Source organism: Exophiala bonariae (genome assembly GCF_035927105.1).
Source record: "Exophiala bonariae strain CCFEE 5792 chromosome Unknown scaffold_1, whole genome shotgun sequence".
NCBI lineage: Eukaryota > Fungi > Ascomycota > Eurotiomycetes > Chaetothyriales > Herpotrichiellaceae > Exophiala > Exophiala bonariae.
Genome location: NW_027042476.1, coordinates 454,599 through 480,335, shown reverse-complemented (window position 1 = coordinate 480,335; position 25,737 = coordinate 454,599). Strand labels below are relative to the sequence as shown.

The following is a 25,737-nucleotide window of genomic DNA, read 5'->3' as shown; positions in this document are numbered from 1 at the left end:
ACTCATACTAACCCCCAACAATCACAGGGTGACTTTCGGATTGTTTTCGCATTCTTGCTTGAGGATTTATCTCTTGTACACTCACCTTGACTCAACCCGCCGGAAATCGAACTCTCATACGCGATTTTGATTGTCACATCGTCCAACCGTCATGGCACCAAGAAAGGTAGCCAGCCCCGCGAGGCCTCGACGCGTCACCAGAGCACGAGCTGCTGGTGACAATACCACAACCATTACCGAAGAACCTCCTAAACGAAAGGCAACAGCTAAAGCTGCTGTACCTACAACGACCGCCACCAAGGCCAGTGAAGCCAAATCACGCGTCACCAAGAAGACAGCCACGACTGCAGCTCCAAAAGCCGGTACACGTACCGCCAGATCAACAAAGGCAGCACCACCAGCGGACACTCCGGAGAGTGATCATGAAGAGGAAGATGTCATTACCGTTAATGTGTCGAAGCCACAGCCAAGAGCAGTGCGACCATCTGTTCGCAGCACAGCTACCAAAGCAACCACAATCGAATCATCCTTGGCTGCAGCTCCTCGGAGACGCGTCAAAGTTACCCCTCTAGATCCAATCGTCAACGAACCTGAGCCTGAACTTGAAGCCAAGCCGGAGAAGAAGACGAGCTCTAGAGCCAAGAAAGAAAAGCCAGCTGCAACCGCGTCAACGGCTACTTCTAGAAGCAAGCGTACTCGCGAAGCTGTCACACGCGATGAACCCAAGGAAGAAACGTCGGACACAGAGATGACCGAGCCTCTACCGAAGAAGCGAGGTCGAACGCGCACCAACGTGGAGGAAGTACAGGAAGAGGCCCCAGCACCAGTGGCATCCAAGACTCGGGGAAGACCAAAGAAAGAGAAAGTGGTCGTATCTCAACCTGTTGAAGAACCATCAACAACAGTCAGACAAACCCGTACGCGGACCGGGTCTAACGCATCCGTACCCACTATTCAACCTACAATTGCAGTTATAATCCCACGGAAGAAGGTCACGTTCCAAGATCTACCAGATGAAGAGGAAGAGAAAGAGAATGTCAGACCTGCTGCAAGGACTGGAAAGAAAGCAGCCTCTACTTCAACAAAAAAGACAGAGCCAGTGAGTCGGGGAATTCGAGCCAAGCCTATCCGGAAGGGAGCTTCTGCTACGACAGCCAAAGCTACCCGAGGCAGAGCAGCTGCAAAGAATGCCAAAGAGACCGATATAGAGACATCTGAGAAGATTCAGCAGAGAGCTCTGACGCCGAAGAAGATCACACAAGTTGCCAAAGCTTCCGTGCCCGATAGTGATGAATCAGAGGATGAACTTGCGGGTGCCAAAACGCCTGTTCGCGATTTGAGCATGTCTCCAAAGCGTGGCATTATATCCTCGTCGCAGAGACTTTCTCCCGCCAAGAAGTTGGACTTTACGACTGTTCTTACTGCTCAACCTAAATCGCCGAAGAAGATAGATGGCCTCGAGACCTCAGGGATCGCAAGCCCACCTCGTCGAAATCCCGCATCACCAGCAAAAGAACAATTTGATCAGTCACCTAGAAGAGCACCAGAGGGAGTGACCATCTTCAGAGCTCACCTGCCAGACTCGAGCCTTGGTGGATCTCTGGCTTTGAGTGCCTCGAATTTGAATACCCAATTGTCTCAGTCTCCCAAGAGAGGACTTCTGGACTCTTCAATCTTTCCTGCATCAGCAGCGAAATTGTCGAAATCTCCGTTCAAAGCTTCCTTGCTGTCTTCACCAGCTCGACGGCTATTTTCTCCCTTGAAGCAGAAGACGCCAGCTCGCACCTCACCTTCACCCACGAAGAAGGCAAGTCTCACACCTCTTTCAGAAGTCGGCTCCGTCAAGAGTCCTGGAAATGTGGATCTTGCAATGACCTCACATTTCCGCTCTTCAGTATCTCCTCAACGCCAAGCAAGAGTGTACAGAATGAGTGACGATGAGCTCGCACAGGAGACAGGCGCAAATTTGGACTTTGATCAGTCGGTCTTGACTGTGAGAAGCCCACTCAAAGTTGACCAAACCAAACCTTTCTTCGGAGATGTCTATGAGAATATGGAAGTCGACGCCCCTTCGGTTCAAGATGAAGAGGAACACGAGGCTACAGCAGACGAAGACAATGATGAAGTGGCTGAATCAATTGCTCCTATTTCAACTTCGACGGCTGCAGACCACCTGCCCGAAGCAGAACCAAATGGCGATGAGACTATTGTAGATCCCGAGCTAGATATTGAAGAATCATCTGACCTGGGCGACGACCCAGCTCAATCACCCGCAGCGTCAAGCCACTTATCTGAAAGCGAGGACTCGGTTATTCACCATGAACCCTCCGTCAGTCGACCTAGAATGTCGAATATTCTGTTTAGCCGACTCAGAGATACTGCAGACGAATCCGAGGACGAGCTTGCTGGAGATGAAACACCTGACAACAAGCAGTCTGGATCATCTTTCCGACCCATTCTGAACCAAGCCAACATTCGATCTCGATTATCTACCGGTGTTGCTCCGCCAAGCGCCTCACGAAATCTAGGATTCACTCCACTTGCAGCAAAGATTCGAGGCTGGGCTGCTTCTAGTCCTGCAAAGAAGGTCAAAGCGAGCGAAGCTGCTGCTCTATCACGAGGTCTCTTCTCTCCTGTTGCTCAAATCCATGTGGAAGGTTCGGTTGAACTGAATAGACAAGAAACGCCTGGGCGATCCGCCTCGAAGAGAAAATCTTTTGCATCTTATCGACAATCCCTCGGCCCATCTGTGACCGGAAGTCCTGCAAACGCTGATTTCTTCGCAGATGGTATGGCTGCTCAAGATTTCGAGGACCAGGCCGATAGTCTGGAGGAAGATGACGTGATTGGAGAGGAAGATCTCAATGAACTCGTACAAAAAGACAGGGAAGAACTCAATCTTTTGCCTTCAGAGGATGTTGATTCTGTTCATTCTGATGCCCAGAATGACGAAGATAGCGTGTCTGAGGACCTCGACCACGAACCGGGTGATCTCACCACCGACTTGATCAAATTCACCAACGCCTCCGATACTGCAATGGTGGACTTCCAAGCTTTAGCTAGTGAGGCTAAGGAGTTGGCGGACGAGCAGCACGAGACGGAGTTCAAGCAGCATGTCGTTGACGCTGGTGAGAGAAGTCTTCTCAGCAACGAACCTGAGCTGGATGTGATGGATGAAGAGCCCTCGGCCTTAAGCAGCTCTTCTGACAACTATGCTGATGAGAATGTTGCTCCATTGCAAGGCAAGGTTATGACGCCAGAACCTGAACTTGAAGAGCACGAGGATGAGTCTACCGAAGCTGTTGCGCCAGAACGCGAACTCCCAGAGAACGACGATGATTCCACGGAAGTTGTTGTGGACGATACCGTGGTCATCCACCGCCATAACCCAGACGAGCCGGCAGCTACTGTTGAGCAAGATGACGAGTTTGAAAACGAGCAAAATGAGGTCAATGCTTCAACCAGTATTGCGATCACGCCCTCAGTGGTGGCATCCAACACTGCCAACATAAGCGACGATATTGAGCCTATCGATTTCAATGTTACACCTATTCGGCCTGATCCAAGCCTCCCGCGATATATCAACACTGTGGTCTCGAAGGTTCCACTACGTCCCGAGGGTGATATTCCTGCCGCTTCTTCGCCATTGAAAGTTATGAGAAAGCGAGCTCGATCCTTGTCTGCTGCCCCGACAATGGCCGTCAAGAGACGAAGCCTTGGCTTCGGTCCTGACGCTCTAGGCGCAAGAAATCAATTGCTTGCCACTCCAAAGGCAAATGACAAGATCAGTTCTTCTCCCCAAAGACGCATTCGTAGTGCAGCCCCTAGTCCAGCACATTCACTTTTCTCCAGTGTTACTACACCCGGACAAATGAGCTTTGCTATTGACGATTTTGGCGACAGCACTTTGGATGGGATTGATTTGCCAGAGGATGAATTGATGTCTGATGACATTGTTGAGACCACAACTCCTGCTCGGAATGAGGATGGAGACAGACAGGAGGAGAGTTTCATGACCATTGGCTCAGCCCTGTTCAAGACTCCAGCGATGTCGGCAAAGAGACCCAACAGCGCCATCTCATCTGTTCAGTCAAAGCAAGGGCCTACTCCACGCTATGCCATGAGTACCAAATCCAGCAAGAGCCGGAATAGTGTGCTCCCAAACCCTACACCGTCGAAAGTCGCTGTGCCAACCACTAAAACTCCTGCGACTGCTAAGACCAAGACACCAATCACACTTTCAAAGGGCAAGACTCCTCTCAAAACTCCAGTCCCAAGTCGCACACCACTCAAGGCAGTCAGTGATGGCGTATTAACAGGAGCTGTGGTTCATGTAGACGTTCATACTAGCGAAGGTGCAGATGCATCCGGGATCTATGTGGAACTACTGACTTCGATGGGTGCTCGATGTGTCAGAGACTGGAGATGGAACCCCCGTGCAAGCGTCGCCCAAACATCGAATGGAGAAAATTCACCTATCGCAGAGACACCCGGCACAAGCATCGGAATGACACACGTCATCTATAAAGACGGTGGAAAGCGAACTCTTGAAAAAGTGCGTGCAGCTAAAGGGCAAGTTCTGTGCGTTGGCGTGGGATGGGTTCTTGACTGCGAGCGCGAAGGCAAATGGCTAGATGAGGCATCCTACGAGGTGGACTCAACAATCCTACCTCGAGGTGGTTCGAGAAGACGCAAGTCAATGGAACCGAGAATGTTGATCAATGCCAATGGCTTTCTCTCCGCGAAACGTGATGGAAGACGCTCTATCAGTGCAGAATATGCTGGCCTGACGAATGAGATGAAAATGGATCTGATCAACACGCCAGTCCGAGGCAAAGAACAGCTTACAGGTGTTGAAGATGACAATTCCGAAGCAGACTTCAATGAGTCTATTGTTGCAAATGCTCATATTGGTGACGAATCTGAACTCTCATCTACCTTCAACTCCCCAATAGCTGCCACTATTGGTGGTGGAGGTGAGACAACCGACTTGCGTCAATTGCTGGCGGATTACGACGCTGGAGAGGAAGGCGAAACCGAAATTGAAGGCACGCCGAACTTCAGACTCTTGACTCGCAATATGGATGTCTCGACTCCTGAGGGTGCATTTCTGGCAGTCGACTACGATCCACGCACTGCAGCCACGCCAATGACACCATATCTTCTCGCCAAAGAGAAAAGCCTGGTCCAGATGAGTGCACCTCCCAAGCAAATCCAACAAGGTCTCTTTGAGCGCGACGAGGAAAGCGACAACTCACTTATGTACGATGGCGCCGAGCGCGATTCAACCTTGAACGGAGCAGACGCTGAGAATGGTGAGATGAAAGGCGAGATGAAGAAGTTTCAGGTCAAGATGAATGGTGTGACTCGGGGTAAAGGTGCCGCTGGTGGCAAGGGGAAGGACATGCGACGTAGAACTCTTGCTGCCGCAACGGCCAATATTGCCTTTCAGCCTGTGGTCGGAAGCCCGTTGAGGAAGCAGGATTGAGAATATGTTTCTTGAGGGGAGAATGAACTGGGCTGTCCATGGAACTGGGGCACTAGTTAGCATGGTGATATGGAATTGCTCCGCAGGGGATAGGCGTTTGGTTCTTTTTTTTTCCGCTGTGGTAATGGAATCCAAAGCGCTAAACTAGCAGATCACGGCGTTGGCTTTGTTTATGGAGTCCTGAAGTGAGGGCTGTGGAGAGCTGAATCAAGTAGTGGTCACGGACAGACTCAAATCGTGAATTGAAAGTAATTGATTTCATCAGAACCAGTCTGGGTGTCCATTGGCTTAGCCGTCTCAGATCTATCTACAAGCAACTAGACCCAGTGATGATATTTATTTCCCCTGACACAGGATAACATCTGCCTGTAGACTAGGATTTGGTGAGGCCGAACAGCTGACCTACGAGGCTCGAACAGCAGGTTTGAGTCACCCGGCTTGGCGGTTGTTATCATACTTTGGCAAATCGTCTGTCATGAAAGCTAACTTCCTGTTAAGATCCAAGGGACCACCTTGATTGTCCGATCACTAACTAGGCGGGTAAGCAGAGGGATGAATGAGAATTGCGATGGACTAGAGAGAGTCTCCCTATGAGCGGATGTGACAAGCTAGCCTCGTGTTTTGGCGAACGCGCCTCTTTCGGTGAGGAGATTTGATCATCAGGATCATGTCGACTTCGCCCAACGTGCTTGCAGGCAAAGGTAAGAAGGAGGTTCTTCTCGGCCGATGGAGCGCCTCTGGCTGACGGATTCATCAAGACTGCCATACTTGCAACCGCCGCCGCATCCGCTGCGACCGCACACTCCCCACGTGCGTCAAATGCAACAATAAGCGCTTGGACTGTCCAGGCTATGGCAATCGACTCCGATGGGTATCTGTGGCCACGCACGATCGTGCGTCTCCGCCTGATGGAAAACGTGGTTCGGCCACTAAGGTTTCTTCCCCTGATGGCGAGCCCATCATACCCGTGGAGCCTTCTTTGCTAGATGCAAGTGTGCCAGCGCTGCCGGTCCACAGTCCGGAGGCATTACCGCTGTCGATATCGAGACAGCTTTTGGAGTTCTACTCTTCCAATATTGCCCCCCTCATGGTGTGGCTGGACTCCACGCAGAACGAATACAAGCGACTGGTGGTTCCTCTTGCCGAGACGCAGCAAGTGCTTCGACTCGCGGTCATGGCGATCGCGGCGGCGCGTGCACCGCATAGTTTCGACGTCGACGAAGGCTTCTCCCGTCGAGCATACGAGGCTGCACTGCGATTGATCACCGAGCGCGTGCGGGAGATGACTGACGTCGAGTTCCGCGATCAATCACCCATTGATGTGCGCATGACCGCCAGCACCAATGAAGCAACGCTTGCTGCTATGCTCATACTCTCCAACCACTCTCTTCTCGGGGCTGAGATAAGCCAAGCGCAGCTCCATCGGCATGCAGTCCGCATCCTGATCAAGGCAATCGCCTACACCGGCACTTCAGACGAGGAGCTATTCGACTTCCTCCAGAACCAGGCGGCCATTCACGACGTCTTGGTCTGCACGACGATTTTCGACCCGGAGTATATCAGCCAAGCGACACTGCCGATATTCAAGCAGGAACAAGTCATGTTCGGCCGCTTTCTTTCCTATGTGCACCACATCACGACCTTATCCATCACAGAGACAGAACACCCATCCATCGGCGAGCTCGAAGACGGGTTCGAACTCGCGTCTTCATCGACCATCATGGCCGCGGCCGCGATGCGCGCACGCTCCGGCCGACCCATCACCGACGACTTCACCCGCATCGTCCGCATCTACCACCACGCCGGGATCCTCTACGGGTGCAAGCGGCTCCGCATCTCCAACGAGGCCCTACACGAAGAATACCACACCTCAAGCCTGTTCCGTCTGTTCGACCAGTTCGAAGATCTCGGCACGTCGCTGTATAATCTCGCTTGGCCGATCCTCGTGGCGGGAATCTGTAGCTGGCCGAATATCGAACGGATCCGTCTGGTGCGGTTTCTCACAAAGGTCATGCTCGAGAAGACCGAGTTCTGGTATTACAGCAGGATCGCGGCTTTTCACGAGGAGTTGTGGGAGAGCGCGAAGCCGGACTGGATCAGACTTGCTGCGGATTGGGAGAGGCGTGGGTTGCAGATCATTGCGGTGTGAGCTATTATATCGACTACTGTTTACAAATTTCAACTATTGAGATAATGGACAGCTCTGTCGACCGTCACAACCCGCCAGCTTTCACCGATCAGCTTCCACCAACGTCTTTCTCAAAGCATTGTCATCCCACATATCACCTTGTCTCAGTGACTCTGGCCAGAGAGCTAGACTAAGGCGACTCATCGTTTTCCAGCCTCCATGGATTCACGCTCACCATGAGATTTCACTCGCACTATGCTTCTCAATGTCGATTCCAACATCAGGTTGCGATGCCTCGAGATCTCGGCATACTTTATTACATCTCATTAGCAACCCACGTTCGACGATCTAGACAAGACTTGCACTTACAGTTTTCTGCCGCGCTATCGTTCGCTCTCACGGTGGCCATGATATCCGAAGCCGGCCAGATAGGTCTGCCGACAGAGGCCTCACGGTTTCTATGAGACTTCACCCATCCCAGAATGGTTGAAAGGTGACTCTCGTTGGATCTGGTGAAATCACGATAGAATTAGTCTTTGGGGGTTGGTCAGAGGGTCAGTGGTCGCAAGCTTACTGCGGAACCGCATGCTTGGTCTTCTCGAATGCCGTCTCCAAAAACGTAATACGGTTCATTAATTGTTGTTTGATATCATCAAGTAGGGACGATGAGTCTAGATTCGCAGAGGTCGAGTAGAACGCACACTCCAAAATGCTCTTTCCGCCGTCGACCGGGCGCACTTTGATCATGAGCGTCGATCTGAGCCCCTTAAAATGTAGGATTTCGGTGAGCACGGTGGGCTTGATATTTTCAGTGCGTTTCTGGAGAGATAGCAGGCTAAGCAGAGCAGCCGACGGGCAGTTGGGAGTATATTTCTCCACAGTTTGGGCAAGATCGAAAGTATCTGAAAATTCTGATACAAAATTGTTAGAGCTGTGCAGCCGAACTCAACTGTAGAAAGAAGGATTCACCTGCGAATTTCCAATTAAAGCCGACGTCAACGTCCCACGACTCGACGCGGTATTTGCTGAACCTGGCGACGACCACCGCGGTGGACGGTCCAGGAAGCGCGCCGACATTGACAAAGACGACTCCATCGCCATCGACGCCAACGCTGACCTCGAAGAGAGAGTTCTCGGCCTTGGTGAATCCCTCGAGTCCATCGAACTTGGGGGCTTTGACAAGATTCCCCCGAAGGTCGTAGCTCCAGCCGTGGTACTTACAGCTCAGGACCGGCGTGCACCCGGACCGTTTGGTCGAGACGACAGGGTAAGCGCGGTGGCGGCAGACGTTGTGAAACCCGCGCAGGACCGAATCCTTCCCCAGGACGAGGAAGATTGGGTAGCCTGACGGGTGGTCGAAGACGCGATAGGCGCCGGGCTTGGAGAACATGCTTGCGTGTGCGAGCGCTATTGGCACCTACGTTATTGGCACAGTCAGTCTGCGTTCGATATGTAAAACAAAATTTTGGGAGAAAACGTCTGCACCTTCGAGAAAATCGCCCGGCGCTCGAGGTCCAAGAGCTCGCTCGACGTCCACCAGTTCGAGGGGTACTCGGACTCCTTGGTGACCATGCCATCCGTGCCTTCTTCATCTTCGACTCGAGTAAGCATCTCTCGTAGCGAAGACCTCCCCAGTGGCTCGTAGATCGCTGTTTGCTGCTGCCGCTTGATCCACACGATGCCAACCACGGTCAGGACCGCGATTGCGCCCCATGTCTGCGCCTGTCTGGACATAGTATTTAGTTAAGGATAGGTTTTTGTTAAAATGAGTTTCGTTTATATGTGGACAGGACAGAGTCAAGGTAGTTCTCATGCTTGATTCTGAAGCATCCTGAACATTGTGCGGATGGCGTTCTTATAGGTCATTAGATATTGACTCTCGGGAGTGGGCCGGCGACCACCCATCGCCTCATTACTTTTTCTCGCCTTGCTGTACGTAATGGCAATTCTTACGGGATGCGTGAGTCTTGTGAGTTGATCTAGGGTTTCTTGTACTAATTTAGGAGCTTCCTATGACTGTCTACGAAATGTTTCATTATACAAAGCTTACGCCCAAGGGCAAAGTATTGGGCTATTTTTCTGATCTCTCCTATCACTTACAGTTTATCACACCTACAGAATCTGCAAAGATGTAGTACTATAGTCTTATCTGACTTTATCATCCGGATATCTCTGATATCACTCTACGTAGATACCTCACTCCTATGCTGAGCCATCACCATCTTGAGGACGGTTTGCTGATAATCTAAGGGGAGGTCAATCTTCCGATGCCGATCTCAAAGTCAAAGGGGGTCATGCTTACGGGAAACCCCAGTCTCTTTGACTGGGTTCAAAATTCCCTGGGAATAGATTCCTTTCTCTAGATTTTTTTGTGCATTCTCACATAACTCACCATCTTCATCTGCAACCTCACGAACGAACTTGTAGTAGACTTCGAATTCATCTGCAGAGTTATCGTTGTAGTAGTCGAATTCCATCCTGGAAACACCGACTTCTGGGCTCGGACAGGCACGGAACGAGGACATGCCGCCGTTGTAGAGATTCAACGTGGTGTTAGGAAAAAAGTAGAGGAACAGTCCATCGTCTTCGAACTTCGGGTCCGAATAATGACGACTCCAGTTCTGGTGATTGACAACGTGGTATGTCTCGGTCGGATAAAGCTTCGACAGCCCCGGGTGACAGTATTGGCAGTGCAAACATTCCTGGAAACCGTCTATCATGGTTTTCCAATTGTACTTGCCAGTGTAGTGCAGTTTCCGTCGGTGAGGCAGCTTCTTGAAGTCGTAGGACTCTAGCAGCTCTTCGAGGCCTGGGAAGAACTCGTTGAATGACGGGGCATCTGATGAAATCGTTGTAAAAACGAGGCCCGAGCGTGTCTGGTGAGATTGCACTTCTTCACCCTGTTCCGGTGGTTTTTAGTAACGATTTCAGTGCCACTGCATTATTGGACGTACATTCTGGTCGAAAAACACTCTCACTGTGATCTCGCCTGCGAGATCTTCGCCTCTTGCGGTCAGCTTCACCTGAGCAATTTCATAACCAACGGCTTGACCAGTTTTAAACTTGTTCACGGTTCCCAAGAAAAACCACGAACGCAAGAATACAGCCTTTCGTTCTAGTTTGTGATATTTATCACTGGTATACCAAGTGGCGGGCAGTGTCTTTTGAAGCACAGCCATGAAGTTAGAATGCTGCTCAGATGGTTTGGTCGAAAAATCCGAGATGGAACGGTTCGTCTGAGTATTATGAACCGGTACTTATTCCCCTCCCACTCAGCATCAAGTCCCTGTCGATGCGCCCTTTGATATTTTTCTTTTTCGTAAGAAAAATCATTGTTCTCTTGCTCCTGAAGCAATCGAAAGATGTGCATCCAAACAATTGAGGTGTACGTGGAGGCCTCGATCTACGAGCGTTCGAAATAGGTTAGCTTCTCCTTAAATTTTCCTGTCTCGCACTAGCTCTCCATATCTTGACCACTTTTGTCGATCTCATCCTGAGCGGCTTGGACGAATGATAAGTTACACTTATGATAAGCTCACGCAGCCAAAATCGTGTGCGAATGGCGCAGATCGATTGACGAATACTCTCGCGTGATGGCGCATCGGCATCTCTCTACCGCTGCAAGTATGTATCGCCTTCCATGATATCCAGAAGCAGACGGAAAGATGCTATGCGCAAGGGTCGAAAATGGATAGTGACTACGACAGTGGCAAAGCCATCAACCGATGCACTCTCTCAATCTTTACCTTGAGGGCAGCTTTAGCTACGTCAAATGGCGATAGCATCCCAGCCTCGAGATATCGATGTAGTGTTATCTCGTTCATCTAAAATGGTAAGGATCACTCTTATCCTCGCCAAAGCCTTGGCTCCGCGACTACGAGGACATGATTTCGTGGAAATGGCATCCGTCAGCGAGCCATCGTAAGTGAATGCAGCTGTCAGCGAGCAATTGTAGGGGTATATCTATTTCTGCTCCATCATTGGCCATAATCGTTGCCCTTTGCATATCAGCGCATTTTGACTCTCCTGTAGCCCCGGACGTAAGATAACAAATAGGATGCTCATCATTGGCCATGATAGGGAATAGAACCTTCGGTGGTACCCATTGTTAAGAGATTGGAGTGAGTAAGGCTTGGCTGAAGCGCGTCGCGGGGGGCAATTGTTGCTTATTTGGGAGAAGTACGCCAGAATCCCTGGAACTCTGGACAGTTCTATCTCCTTATCGCCTACTCGTAGAAACCTACATTTGAGATGGGCTCTGACAGGAAACGGCGAAAATGCGGAGAGTCGAAACTGAGATCTCCACGTGGATCTCTTAGTTTGTGAGGGGGGTTTCTTAGCGGAAGTATCTATCTAAGCCTGCTTAGATAGGTAGTCCGCTGGAGAAGCTTGTACCATTGTAGCAGTTATGCCACACGCGAACATCTCCGCTCTTATCTTCTAGATCCCTGAAAACAACTTCACTTGGCCCAGCAGTCTCGCTTACTGAGTACTTTATCTCGACGTTGATAAAGATGCCTCGGTGACAGTCACAGTCTTGGCCGCATGCTGGGCGAAGCAGCTTCATATATGAGGGCTTCCACCAACTCCACGGAAGCTGCAACTTTGCCTTCATTCTGCAGCTTCTTCGCTCAGAGCATTCAGACATGTCTTCAGAAGATTTAAAGAAAACTCCGGACATGGAGACGATGTCTCCAGTCCACACCATCACTCCCGGTACCATGACCCATACTAAGAGCATCAATGAGCAGGGTATGGCCAGACCAGATGTGCAAGGAATGCGCACCACCAAACGAGGTCTCAAGAGCAGACATGTGCAGCTCATGGCTATCGGAGGTAGTATTGGCACAGCCCTCTTCGTCGGTATTGGAGGCAGTCTCTCTAGAGCCGGTCCTCTTTCACTCCTCCTCGGCTACATGTTTTGGGGAATAGGCTTCATCTGGCCCTGCAATTTATACACGGCAGAAATGGTCGCCTACCTTCCCATCAAAGGTCAAATCTTCGAATTGGCAAGTCGTTACGTCGACCCAGCCGCTGGGTTTGCTCTTGGTTGGACATACTTCTTCGGTGGCTCGATGTTGGTCTGCGTTGAACACTCGGCCGTTGCTGCAGTCATTCAGTATTGGAACTCCGATATCAATCCAGCTGCCTGGGTCACAATCTCGATCGTGGTCTGCTATTTCTTTAACGTCGTGGCTGTAAAGTGGTACGGCGAAACCGAGTTTATCATGGCTTCCACCAAGATTATCCTACTCGTCGGCCTCATCTTATTGACCTTCATCACTATGGTGGGCGGAAATCCTCAGCACGACGCCTACGGCTTTCGCTACTGGAAAAACGGACTCGCCACACACGCTTACTACACCAGTGGTACAACAGGAGGCTTTCTGGCCTGGTGGACCTGTGTCCGCTACGCGGCATTCACGATCGCGGGCCCTGATCTGATCACCATGGCGGCCGGCGAAATTCAGAATCCGAGAAAAACCATTCCACGAGTAGCTAAACTTGTCTTCTACCGGCTGGTGGGCTTTTACATTGTCGGAGTACTTGCAGTCGGAATCCTCTGTTCTTCGCGCGACACTCGCCTGTTGGGCGCTCTCAAGAGTGGTGCATCTGGCGCTGCTGCTTCTCCCTGGGTGGTCGGCATTCAGAACTTGGGCATCGAAGGCCTTCCATCTGTCATCAATGTTGTCATTATGCTGTCCGGCTTCTCCTGTGGCAATGCATATCTGTACTCGACATCGCGTACTTTATTCTCCCTTGCACAAGACGGCCAAGCACCGAAAATCTTCCTCAAATGCACCAAAGCAGGCGTGCCCATTTGGTGTGTAACAGCTGTGTCCCTAATTGGATGCCTCACATACCTCGTCGCATCAAACAGTGCCGTCACGGTCTTCTACTGGTTTGTCAACCTCACTACAATCTGTTTCGTGTTGGTTTACACAACGTACATCTTCGTCTGGACAAGGTGGTACGAAGCGTGCAAAGCACAGGGCCTAGATCGCAAGACACTTCCCTACCACGTCCCATTCGCACCCTACACGGCCTGGTTCGGTATCGTTGCTGGGTGTGTGTGCATGATCTTCATGGGTTTTGATGTCTTCGTCCCCTGGGACACACAGGGTTTCGTCACATTCTATTTCGGGCTGGCTTTTGGAGTCGTCATGTTCGTGTTCTGGAAGGTCTACAAAAAGACAAAGTGGGTTTCTCCAGCAAATGCAGATCTTTATACCGGTCTGGCCGAGGTCAACGAAGAATGTGCACACTGGGAGAGTCCGGAAGCGAAAGAGAAAGAGCACGAAAGACTGGCACAGTTGAATTTTTTCAGCAGGACCTGGGAGAAAATGTGGTAGTTTGACCCAGATGGTAATGCTCTACAGCCAATGGGCAGAACAATTCATGTAGCCGAGTGGTGCTCATACCCTCAAATAGTCATCCAAATTGCAATAAACTCAAAGTAATTGATATAACTTGCCATGGAAGTTGTCATCGTCTAAGGGTCAAAGCCACTTCGGCTCGTCCGAGCCAGGTAGGCAAGAACCATGTTCAAAGTCAAAGATGACCAGATCGGTCTCATTTCCGTCGTCAAACTCAATACCGTCACCTACGTTCTTAACCGTGACGATCCTACGCCAATCCAGATACGTGGCCATTTCACCTTCAGGGCCGGCCCAACGGATCGGCCCAGTCGTGAACTTTGCCGGATCCCAGAGCCTGCCCACATCGCTTTCGCTTAGTGTTTTCGTCTGCTCAACGGTCTTGGTGATCAACTCGAAGATGTCCATGTCATGGCGAGGCAGAAACCCAGGATTGAGTGTGAGTAAGGATGATCGAGTCACTGAATCGTGTAGGCCAACCTGGTGAAGGTACCAGTTGTTAAATTGTGTTAGTGAGACTTGAACATCGTAGGAGCCGCCGATAGATGCTCGCTGCAGGAGAGCTTGCATGATTGCAACGGCACCGACTAATCCTGTTCTAGTGAACGAGTAAGCTTAGCTATAGCTACCGTAAGACTTGTGGCTTACTGATAGTCCGAGTTGGGGAGTAGCGGTACAACTGGTTCGTTCAATCCGAGGAATTTGCCTTGTTCCCAGGAGGCTCCTGATACCTGTCCAACAGATTATCAATATGCCATGGAATTGAATAGGGAAAACATAACTCACACAATCACTTATTTGTTGATATCCCGCCCGGTCACTCCACTCTCCAGTCCATCCGTAGCAGTTCTCGCGGCAGTAGATCATCCCTCTTCCCCTCCGTCTTGCTACTTCATGTGCCCATGTTGACCCAAAACCGAGCTTCTCAAGGACACCAGGTCGAAAGCCATCGACTACCACATCGGCATCCTGCATTAACGTTTGGAGGCAAGCGCGGCCCTGACGAGTTTTCAAATCCAGATTAGTGTCTCTCTTTCCCAACTGCCCGTCAAATAGTGCAAAGGTTGCATCAGCTGTCGTTTCAGAGGAGATACGGAGCACATCCGCCCCCATGAGAGCAAGTACTCTTGTGATTGTGGGGCCCGCGATGACCTTCGTCAGGTCGAGTACCTTGATACCCGATAAGGGCTGCTGTTGCTTCCCGTTGGTATTTTGTGACCATGGCGCAGGTGGTAGCGGATCATGGATTTTTCTTATATTGTATAGTGGCTCTTTTATGCTCATCTGCCCGTGTTTTGTTGCAGCATACTCTTCCTTCGTCAGACAGGTCACTCCGGGCTGTCGCCATCGTTCATTGACTTCAATTTCAAGAGCTTGACTGTCCCATTGGGCTATTGCAGCCTTATATATGTCTTTCATTGCGTCTCGATGTGCTATTGCTGGTTCACTTGATACTGGCTGGTGTTGTGGGAGTCCAAGCATTTCAAGTATCGAAGTCGTATCCATACTACCGTGTAACTGAAACCATCGTTTATCGGCAGTCTCATAGCTATTGCACGCATATCAGTAACAAATTGGCTCTGAATTTAGCACCACTCTTTACATGTTTGTGGCCATAGCCCGATATGTTTCACTTATGTGACCCTTGTCGAGATGTGCCCCTCTCGCACTGAATTCCTTGTCAGCGATTCCTTTGCCGTTGATCTCAAATAAAACAAGGGATGAGAGCATTAATGTCGCGGCTTGTGCATCTATTTCGATCTTCATACGCTCTGAGTTGTTGTATCGTTTCTGAACAATGGTGGTTGCAAATAATCCGATACAAGCCCATAGCGCAGACACAGACTCGGTCATTTTCATAGGAGTTGGCATGAAAGAATTGATCTGAGGAGTGAATGTGACTTCAGACGCTCTGTCGGCAACCTCCAGTGGCATGTCCAGAGCTTTGTTGCCGAGTAAGCACTCCATCAGTATCCTCTTCGCCTCAAGAGGAATTGGGGAGTGCAGTGGTTCAGAAGAGCTCATGCGCACTGATTTCTCGATACTTGTTGACAAGCCATCAAATGACATGGTTGCCATCGGCGCATACATAATTTCAGTGGCCATTTCTGGAGAGAATTCAAAACCTTAAGAAGTTCAGTACGAAGTGTAGACGATGTGAACTCTATGGACTTTTCCTCACGAAGAGAAGCTCTTGGGTCCGAGATTCGAAGATAGCAATCATTGCATGGATGTGTCTGACAGGTGAGTGGTCTTTCCATCAGCTATAGTTGTTTGTTGATCCGTCCCACTGCTTCGGCTTGACAGCAAGCATGGCTCGCTCTTTAGCCTCGCATCCGAGAATCGGCAGACGAGCAGCGAACGTGGATCCCAACGATATCAAGCCTGGATGAAGAAGAGTATGGAGAAAATTATACGCCAGGAGAGCTTCATCTTCTTTTCCTCTCAAGGAATCAGCTTCCTCGAGTCCTCCGTCCTCACTCGCGTATGCGAGTGTCACCCTCGGCTTGAGAGATTGACTCTAGGTTGTGAACCGATTTCTTGGCAAAAAGCGCAACGAATACGGCTCAGAGCCGAGTGCTCTGCATTCCAAGTCTTTGCTCCAAGCCATCCTCTGTAGACAAATCGGAAGTTTGGATGAGACGTATCGCATAGTGTACCCAGCCGAGATCTTCTAGCAAGTTGCTTCAAGCGCTTGAGAAACAATCCTGATCTTAAAGTTAGTCACATAGATGGCAGGTTGGCTTGCAAGGCACGCTCACCTGAAAAGACCAATCTTGGTTCATCCATTCTAGATCAGCACCATCTAGATCGAACCAGGCGAAGTCGTCGGTTTGTTCGTTTACCTCATGGCGCCCAATTGTCTTGTTGACCAGAAATGGATCTTCACCTGCTAGGTCGAGTTGTCTGAACGTGGCTTCCTCAAAAAGCTCCGGGGTGAGTGCTACCCCGTATGTTGAAGGCACCGCTGTTAAGTTGGTTGACGGTACAGGTTGCCGACGCTTCAACGTTAGGTCAGACTTCGCGTACTCCTCGTACAGACCGTTCAAAGATTCTGTTGCTGAATATGATATTTGCTTCAACACTTCTAATCCGGCGAAGAGAGACGAAGCCATGATTTCTGCTACCTGCTTAGGAAGCGCCGAGGCGGCATACATCTTCAGAACAGAATACGCAGCCCTCGAAAGTCCATTCCTAGTATGTTCGGGGTAGGGGTCTTTGAGAATGATACTGGTGGGATCGTCGCCTGCGAAAGTATCGCTTTGTGATAGCATTAGATTTATCGAAGTCACTATTGCTCGAGTCGATGAGAGTCTATGAGCTTCGACATCTATGGTTAGATCTCTTTGGAAAACCTCATGGTGCCAGTCGAGCGTGTCGACTAGAATCAGTATCCCTAGGTGAAAATGAAAGCTGAGAATCACTTTGTATTTAATTAGTGAAGAACAACAGGAGAGAGAGAGAGAGAGAGAGAGAGAGAGAGAGAGAGAGAGAGAAAACGACTTACAATAGTTAATTCGCGATTTAACGGATAGCAGGATATAGTCTCTCCCGCATTTGTCAAGAAAGTGAGTAAAATTCTTCTCGAACCGAGTGATCTCTCGCTCGATGTCTCCCAGTACTACTGCTAGTGAAACTTCGATACTTTGGTAGAAGAGGCATTCCTGAAGACGAGAAACTGCTTTCCAGAAAAGTGTTTTGCATTGAAAGCCATACTGGACCATAATCGTTACCGTCTCATCAGTTAACAGTGTCTTCGCGCTTGAAATCGAGCGAAACACATTGGCTGAATTTTCCGATTGCCTCTTGATAAGGTCCCAAACTCTCGAATCTCCTGTCAAGCCTGGAAGCAGAACCGATGGCTGACATCGGGTCAAAGCTCTAGAGCCGTCAATGACAATACCGAACCAATATGCAGTATCCTCTAGATGTTGGTGTTCTTCATGATGTGCGTCTTGCGTCCCAATGATGCGGTCATTGCTGCCAAAGTCTTGAGTCATATCTGAACCCACTGGGACCACTGAGCTGGCTGTGATACACTTCCGTGCTCTGAGTCGCACATAATGCCGAAGGGCCGTCTCCATACAGTAATCTGCAATCTGCCTTTCTGCATTTTTGGACGAAGTTGGAGTGACGCCAAATAGGTACAATGCCAGGATTGAACGATAGCTTGGTATTGTCAAAACCTTCTCGACATCTTTTTGCGCCCGTTTCCAGATACACTCCACAAAATGTTCTTTTGCCACAAGTAGATGTGGCGACTTTGGCTGGTTAACTTCCCCAAAACAACTCAAGGGTAGCCATCGCGCAGAGAAGGCGTGGACAGCACTTATCAGCGCCTGATTGACAAGCCGATCTTGTGTTACAGCATCTTCAGCAGGTATCTCGACATCTGGAAGCCCGAGCTTCATGGCAGTTGTCTTTGTAGGGAACCATGTTGAGGTGCTGTCCAGTAACACCATCAACCGGGTTATCAATGTCTTCGGAGCCTGGCTCCGTTAGTTACTGGAAGAGAGGATCCCAATGACATACAGTGTTTATCCGCTTGAAAGGATTGCAGTCAGTCCCCATCCACAAACCAAGCTGCGGCTCATAAAGAGTGGTAAAAATATCCCACAACACGTTGTGTAGTGTCAGAGCATGTTGTCTTCGATTTGTCGTGGAATCTAATCGGGCTGAAGGCGCAAATTGACAAACAGACCTGCCTTCTGTGTCTGGAACCGTGATACTTGTCTCCCTGTCCGTGTGTCGTGGCCCTCGAGGAGTGGATCGTTCACTTGAATGCCGGTGTCGACCACCAGTGAAATGCTCGATCCACTGAAGGAGTCAGAGTGTGAATCAATGATAAGACGTCCTAATCAGCACCAACCTGGAAGCTGCATGTCTTCTTTCGACGTGCACAGTTCGAGCAGGACCCATCTCGATTGGCAGCATCGCAGCGAATTCGAGATTTTCTGCACGCATCGCAGCTCGTGAACTGTCTTCGATTTGTCATGACAAGAGAATAATCATTTGGTGCCTTGATGTGTGCATTCGAGAAACGTTTAGGGAGACCTTCGGATAGGAAGGAACATATTGACAGTGAAGATATTTTGCTCAGGAAAGCCCGTGCTTTCCTACCTAGGTACCTAGGTAGTGATCCTTTCTAGATTAGGTACCTGACTTAGGTGGGTCCATACCTAGTGGGTGCCTATAGGAGAAGGTACTTTAGGCTAAGAAAGCAGCAATGTTTGGAAGGCAGGGTAACTACGCGGTAGTCGAAGGGTAAGCACATAGCGGTCACCCAAAGTCTCCAACGCTCAGCTCGTCACGTCAGACGTGGGGAAATCTCCAGGGCTGCCCCTCAGGCTCTTCAACAGGCTGCCTTGGATATCGGCCGCCAGGGGTGCTTGATGAGAGGTTAGGGGTGCGGGTCGTCCTGCTTTGAGCAACCTTCCTAGCGACTTGCACCGCCTAACGGAGAGCGGCCAGTGTAACTAAGTCTTCCACTCAACCAGATCTATATTTTATCATTTTGTCGCTCCCTACGAAGCAAATTTTACTACCCGGTCTATCCACTCGAATCTATCCAAGGGACTAACTCAATCATCGACCTCATTCCGAGACATCAGTGCTCTTTGAGAACTCTTCGAAACTAGTGTATATCCTACGATAGTCATCCAGCTTCGCCATGACCAGATCGTACGCGTCCGATCCGAGAACAATGCGAGTTGGCGGCTCCTTCATGACAGCAAGGTCATAGATTGCCTTGCCTGCTTTGAGAGGATCACCAACTTGTGTGCCGTGCCTCTTGCTCGCTCGCTCTCTCGCATCGAGGTGGTCGTATTCTGCAAGACGACGCTTGGGGAATACCATTGATGATCCTGCCCAGTTTGTGCGAAAGCCTCCAGGCTCAAGGCAAGTGAAACTGATGCCCCATTCCGGCTTCATCTCTGCCGCGACCGCTTCCGTGAAGCCTGCGAGCGCCCATTTGCTCGCACAGTATATACTGTAAGTCGGCATGCCTTTCTGTCCTGCCATGCTTGAGATTTGCTGGATCAGCCCGCCCGGGGGCTTCTGCTCGCGCATGACCTGGATCGCCTTTCGGGTGACATTAACGCAGCCGAAGAAATTGACATTCATCTGCTCGGATATCTGGTTCTCATCGAGTTCTTCAAAAGGGCCACAAAGTCCAAATCCGGCATTGTTGACGACCACATCGACCCGGCCGAAGGTGGAAAGAGCGACATCGAATGCATTGGTGACTGAGGCTGTATCGGTGACGTCCAGAGCCACCGAGACGAAGTTTTCTGGCGTAGCAGACGAAAAGTTCAAACTGTTTGAATTTCGTGTAGTTGCTACGACTTTGTCTCCTCGAGCGAGGATTTCTTCAACCAAGGTTTTGCCGAACCCACTGGACGTGCCCGTAACGAAGAAAATGCGCCCAGACATGATCTTTCCACGCTCCAAAATTTTACTGAAAGCAATCTGGACTGATCACACGATACTGCTGCTCGGGAACATAAATTTCTTTTCCAGACATAACATGAATTCGAAGGTGGGAAGCAACATCCCAAGGAATAGAAAATTGACTTCGGAAACGACCATCGCTTCAACCGTGTTGGGATCCAAAAAACCATCGGCTCAGAACCGAGGGTCTCGGCCAGCCACCTCACCCCACCGTTCAGTGATCAGGTCAGACGGGAATACAGGTCGTTAGAGCTTAGATTCATTGCCAAAATGGTTCCATGCTAACAGGGAAAGAATCGGAATCTGGGGTTAGAGGGGATGAGTGTTTATAATGGGGATCATCCCCTGACTGGGGAAGCCATTGATTTGTTTCTCACAATTGACAAGGGATAGGAGAAGTCACACACAAGGACCGAATCCAAGAATCCACAACTATCATCAGCTCTCAGAATCATAATGTCTGATATGGATCTGGCGGAAAAGGAAGCAGCAACGCAGCAGCATTCTGTCGCAGAGCATATCGACGACACCTCAAGCAATGGCGCGCCTGTGGACCGTCCCACGACCACCAAGAGGATGATGTTCCTGGGCTTCTACGTGGGTATGGCCGGATGGATGTATAATTTCGATCTCGGTGAGTTCCAATCTTACTTCTCCCAACGGTCCCTTGAATCAAGACGCTTTCGGGACAAAATGCGCTAAGGTCCGCCCCATGCAGGATACAGCGGGATCGTGCTCCAGATGATGCCGTTCAAGGAAGCCTTTGGGACGTTTGGACCCGTGAAGAAAGCCAACGGCACGGTGGTCCACGAGTACAGCTTGACGCCGCTGCAACAATCGCTCGTGTCGGTTGCCATCATTTTCATTGGCGTCGGCGGCGCGCTTGCAGGTCCCATTGGGAAATACGGCGGGCGGCGAGGCGCCATACGAGCAGCGTGTTTCCTGATCGCCGTTGGTGCCGGCGGCATGCTTGGGACGGCAGGCAGCTATCTCAATTACATGGTGTGCAAATGCATCCAGGGGGTTGGCCTTGGGATCCTGCTCGCAGCGAGCCCGCTGTGGGGAGCAGAGGTGCTGCTGGCCGAGAAGCGCGGCCTGTTTCTGTCCCTGTTCGGCTGGGGCCTTGCTCTCGGCCAAACCATGGCCGGCTGCGTCTGTTTGGCGACCTCCAAGTACACGACGTACCTGGCATGGCAGACCCCGATCATCTGCCACATTCCGCTCGCACTGATCTTCGGTCTCTGCACATTCGCATTCCCCGAGTCGCCACGATGGTTGCTCACCAAGGGCCGTGAGGCTGAAGCCCGGAGGTCTTTCGCCACTTACTATGGCAAAGCCGTCGATGATCCAATCATCAGTTATCAGGTGCAACAGACAAGTTCGCACATCGAAGCTGAACTGGCCGCCATGAAGACTGCAAGCGGCCTCGAGCTGCTCCGTGGAGTCAACCTGAGACGGACATTCGCCGCCTTGATCGTCGTCTTGGGAATCGCCCTGACAGGCATCAGATTCATCACGACCTATGCCGTGATCTTCCTCGCGGGTGTCGGTGTCGGAAGCCCGTACCTCGTCACGGTCATCATGGCTTCCTGCGTATGTGTGGGAGTCATTGGTACTCCAGCCCTGATGGAATACCTGGGTCGCCGATTCGGTCTCCTGGCAGGCTACAGCACGCTGGGGATATTCATGCTGCTCATCGCCGCGGTCGGTACTGGTCTAGGACCGCAAAGTCGTGTGGCCCAGCTGGTTCTCGTCGTTTTCCTCTGTCTCTGGAACTTTGTCTATGGCTTATGTCTCAGCGCCAGCCTCGCCACGATTTCCGCCGAGCAGCACAGTGTGCGTCTGAGAACCAACGGACAGGCATTTACGATTGTTGTTTACGAGGTCTTCGCCTTTGGTTTGTCATTTGCTGTTCCATACATGATCAGCGCCAACTATGGTAATATGGGATTGAATATCGGATATTTCTTTGCCGGTAAGTTTCGGGTTGTTTGCCCCTTGGGCTCAAATGTGGACACCTGGCTGACACACTCAAGGGATATCGCTCATCATCTGGCTCGGGTGCTTTTTCTTTGTCCCAGAGACTGGACGACTGACATTGGAGCAAATTGATGATATGTACGCAAGTGGTAAGCCGGCGTGGAAAACATCACTGAAGGAGAACAAGAGAATCGCTGCAATGTCGGCTGGTATCTGATCAGGATAGGCTTTCGAACGCTCAATGGTCTTATATGACTACTTGAGTAGTATATAGCCTGTGGCACGATCGTGCCACCCACATATCGTGCCATACCAGTGGCAGACTAGAGATCTCATATGATCAGTGGGCTGTACCAAGAAAGTGATGTCCTGGAGGCTAAGCCTTTGAGAATGCTTTTGGATTGTCTTCACTCAACAGTGTCCTTCCCGAAGGGCAATTCATCAATTTCATTTCCTCTTCGCTTTCCTATTTATGTTTTCTTTTGGCTGCGAACACGATCGTGGGTCCATCACTATTCTTCAAACAGATGACACATAGCTCCATGAATCACCACTCATAGTTTGTAGCCCATATTGACGTGGACAGCCTTGGTCTGACTGTAACCAGCGAGACCTGCTTCACCAAGCTCACGACCAATACCACTCTGCTTGACACCACCGAAGGGGACACGGAAGTCGGAGTCGTTGCTGCTGTTAATCCAGACCATACCAGCCTCGATCTTGGCGGCGACGCGGTGGGCACGTTCGATATTGGTGGTGAAGACAGCTGAGCCGAGGCCATATGTTGTGTCGTTGGCCATACGAATAGCATCGGCCTCATCCTTGAAGCTGGCTACCACCACGAATGGACCAAATACTTCTTCTCTGTAGATTTTCATGGTATCTGATACACCAGTGAAGACGGTGGGTTCAATGAAAAACCCTTTGCCATCTCCGACGTTTTTATATGGGACACCGCCCGATGCAAGTTTGGCACCTTCTGACTTTCCCGAATCAATGTAGCTGAGTACTCGCTCATACTGGGCCTTTGTCACCTGGGGACCTTGGAAAGTGTCGTCAGCGAATGGATCGCCGACCTTGGAGGTCTCCTTGACAATCTCCTGGAAACGAGCAACAAATTTGTCATAGATACCCTCTTGGACGATAACGCGAGAAGTGGCGGTGCAGACCTGTCCTTGATTGGACATGATGCCAACGTGTGCCCACTTAGCAGCCTGTTCGAGATCTGCGTCGTCGAACACCAGTAATGGCGACTTGCCTCCAGTCTCCAAAGTAATGTTCTTCATATTTACAGCCGCAGTTTTCATGATCTGTTTGCCTGTGGCGGTTGAACCGGTGAAAGCAATCTTGTCGACGTCAAGATGCGAGGCCAGTGCAGCTCCGGCTTCTTTTCCATATCCATTAATGACGTTGATAACACCAGGCGGGAAACCAGCTTCTGGAACCAAGCTTGCAAGGTAGAGAATCGACAAGGGTGTTTGTTCTGCAGGCTTGAGAACAATGGTATTGCCACAAGCTAGAGCAGGGCCTAATTTCCAAGCAGCCATTGCCAGAGGATAGTTCCAGGGGATGATTTGGGCGCAGACACCGATGGGCTGCTTGAGGGTATAGGCGAATTTCAAAGGGTTTGTCTCGATGGTTTGTCCGTGAAGCTTGTCAGCCCATCCGGCATAGTACCTGATGACACCAACAACCTCGCCCAAGTCTTCATTGAGTGCAACGCTGTAAGGCTTGCCGTTGTCCCATGTCTCAAGGGTAGCGAGGATCTCCTTGTTGGCTTCAAGAATGTCTGCAAACTTGTACATTATGGCACCTCGGTCGGTTGCTGGAAGCTCGCTCCATGATGGATCGTTGAATGCAGCGCGTGCGGCCTTTACTGCCTTGTCTACATCATCAGCCGAAGCAGCTTCGACCGAAGTGATCTCGGATTCGTCGCTAGAGAATGTCAGAATGGTCAGGCAATGGGCAGGACGGAGTCCTTCAAGGTGTGGGATTAGCAGGGTGATGAAGAACCTACGTTGGACTGATCGAAGTGATCTTATCACCCGAGCTTGACTTGACAAACTCATTGTTGATAAATAAACCCGTGGGAAGAGTGATCTTCTTGCCGTTGGGTGCGGTCAATTCAACCTTGAGATCTGCCATGGTGGAAAGGAAACGTTGGTAAGGCCTGGGGGAAATTGCAGTGGAGGAACAAGGTGACAGGGAAGGGAAAGAGACAAGAATGGAATTAAAAGGGAGACGCCGTGAATGTGAAGCAAGACCTCTGGTCAACTTGAATGGCTTGAACATGTAATGAAAAAAGCCGGCGGGCAAATAACAAGTGATGTTATGCAGATTGGAGGGGTGGACCGCGGTTGTGGAAAGTGCTAGATTGAGCTGAAATGGAAACGCGACAATCCCCAGCGTGCAGCGTGTGTACTAATCAATAATGGCAGTGGAAAGAGTTGCCTATTGGAGCTTCTATCCGCAAACTGAGCTTCAGATGAATGAGGACAGAGGAGAGAGAAGAGGGGAGTTTGGAGCAACGGTGATCAGCGCGTCCACCACGACGCCCAAACCCTGTCGCGAAGCTCCGATAAGAAATTGAAAAATGGTTCTTCGTCCACGATAAGAACAGAATCTTGAACGACTCGGAGGGGCAGCCAAACATTACCCCTCACTAACTACCTCCGAGTAGGCACCTAGAGACCTTATCGCTGACTCTTTCCACTATAGTACTACTCGTGCCTAAAACACGTGCTCAGGCTGTGGATAGGTTGGCTAGGAATCTCAGCCTGTTGAAGCCGGCCAGGGATGTTTTCGAGCGCAATCCCGGGATCGAGGACCGGCAACCGCTCAGTATACAAATGCTATGCAGGGAACACTGCATGACTTGTCCAGAGACAGGGACACGAACATATCTAACTTCGTATTGATCGGATGCAGGGACTTAGCAAGCTGTACTACCTAGGTAACTAGGCCTCGGGTTTGAGACTTATGGAATGCAAACGGTGAAAGAGTAGTAGTTTGTGTTAACACCCTTAGCTTAGAGTTAACAACAACTGGAAAGAATAAATCCCCGGCGGGGATACCTAGGTATCTTTAACCAGAATGGCTCTCATCAGGGAACTGGAGCACACTGCAGGTACCCGTTACGGGGATGTTGCGGTATCCTGCCCGAAGCACATGCTAAACTCGACGCCCGTAATAGCGGCTGAACAATGGGGCACCCGCCTGTATTTTCTCTGTCAGAAGACGATCATGAATTGAAACAACTTTGTGGCTTTGAAATTCTCCGACATTTTACGTGATTCAACATGGCAAAATAGGAG

General features: G+C 50.4%; 10 protein-coding genes across 10 annotated transcripts; 4 read left to right on the top strand and 6 right to left on the bottom strand.

Annotated features, from left to right (window-relative positions):
- Positions 1-151: 151 nt before the first annotated feature.
- Positions 152-5,488, top strand: LTR84_000168 (uncharacterized protein; the record flags this gene model as incomplete). The annotated part of the gene is made up of 1 exon (XM_064843799.1): positions 152-5,488. The coding sequence occupies one exon, from the start codon at positions 152-154 to the stop codon at positions 5,486-5,488; it is 5,337 nt and encodes a 1,778-aa protein (XP_064711659.1).
- Positions 5,489-6,155: 667 nt separating this feature from the next.
- LTR84_000167 (uncharacterized protein) lies at positions 6,156-7,637 on the top strand (the record flags this gene model as incomplete). Its single annotated transcript, XM_064843798.1, has 2 exons — positions 6,156-6,189; positions 6,247-7,637. 2 exons carry the CDS (start codon positions 6,156-6,158, stop codon positions 7,635-7,637), a joined length of 1,425 nt encoding a protein of 474 aa, XP_064711658.1.
- A 210-nt stretch (positions 7,638-7,847) lies between these two features.
- Positions 7,848-9,350, bottom strand: LTR84_000166 (uncharacterized protein; the record flags this gene model as incomplete). Its single annotated transcript, XM_064843797.1, has 5 exons — positions 7,848-7,927; positions 7,986-8,125; positions 8,191-8,527; positions 8,586-9,033; positions 9,102-9,350. The coding sequence occupies 5 exons, from the start codon at positions 9,348-9,350 to the stop codon at positions 7,848-7,850; spliced, it is 1,254 nt and encodes a 417-aa protein (XP_064711657.1).
- A 468-nt stretch (positions 9,351-9,818) lies between these two features.
- Positions 9,819-10,795, bottom strand: LTR84_000165 (uncharacterized protein; the record flags this gene model as incomplete). The annotated part of the gene is made up of 4 exons (XM_064843796.1): positions 9,819-9,861; positions 9,919-9,955; positions 10,009-10,516; positions 10,571-10,795. The coding sequence occupies 4 exons, from the start codon at positions 10,793-10,795 to the stop codon at positions 9,819-9,821; spliced, it is 813 nt and encodes a 270-aa protein (XP_064711656.1).
- Positions 10,796-12,262: 1,467 nt separating this feature from the next.
- Positions 12,263-13,969, top strand: LTR84_000164 (uncharacterized protein; the record flags this gene model as incomplete). The annotated part of the gene is made up of 1 exon (XM_064843795.1): positions 12,263-13,969. One exon carries the CDS (start codon positions 12,263-12,265, stop codon positions 13,967-13,969), a length of 1,707 nt encoding a protein of 568 aa, XP_064711655.1.
- Positions 13,970-14,116: 147 nt separating this feature from the next.
- Positions 14,117-16,063, bottom strand: LTR84_000163 (uncharacterized protein; the record flags this gene model as incomplete). Its single annotated transcript, XM_064843794.1, has 4 exons — positions 14,117-14,591; positions 14,642-14,724; positions 14,780-15,542; positions 15,597-16,063. 4 exons carry the CDS (start codon positions 16,061-16,063, stop codon positions 14,117-14,119), a joined length of 1,788 nt encoding a protein of 595 aa, XP_064711654.1.
- A 617-nt stretch (positions 16,064-16,680) lies between these two features.
- Positions 16,681-18,405, bottom strand: LTR84_000162 (uncharacterized protein; the record flags this gene model as incomplete). The annotated part of the gene is made up of 3 exons (XM_064843793.1): positions 16,681-16,701; positions 16,756-17,375; positions 17,502-18,405. The coding sequence occupies 3 exons, from the start codon at positions 18,403-18,405 to the stop codon at positions 16,681-16,683; spliced, it is 1,545 nt and encodes a 514-aa protein (XP_064711653.1).
- Positions 18,406-19,588: 1,183 nt separating this feature from the next.
- On the bottom strand, positions 19,589-20,425 carry LTR84_000161 (uncharacterized protein; the record flags this gene model as incomplete). Its single annotated transcript, XM_064843792.1, has 1 exon — positions 19,589-20,425. The coding sequence occupies one exon, from the start codon at positions 20,423-20,425 to the stop codon at positions 19,589-19,591; it is 837 nt and encodes a 278-aa protein (XP_064711652.1).
- A 474-nt stretch (positions 20,426-20,899) lies between these two features.
- Positions 20,900-22,640, top strand: LTR84_000160 (uncharacterized protein; the record flags this gene model as incomplete). The annotated part of the gene is made up of 3 exons (XM_064843791.1): positions 20,900-21,077; positions 21,162-22,418; positions 22,480-22,640. The coding sequence occupies 3 exons, from the start codon at positions 20,900-20,902 to the stop codon at positions 22,638-22,640; spliced, it is 1,596 nt and encodes a 531-aa protein (XP_064711651.1).
- Positions 22,641-22,977: 337 nt separating this feature from the next.
- Positions 22,978-24,568, bottom strand: LTR84_000159 (uncharacterized protein; the record flags this gene model as incomplete). Its single annotated transcript, XM_064843790.1, has 2 exons — positions 22,978-24,358; positions 24,441-24,568. 2 exons carry the CDS (start codon positions 24,566-24,568, stop codon positions 22,978-22,980), a joined length of 1,509 nt encoding a protein of 502 aa, XP_064711650.1.
- Positions 24,569-25,737: the final 1,169 nt, after the last annotated feature.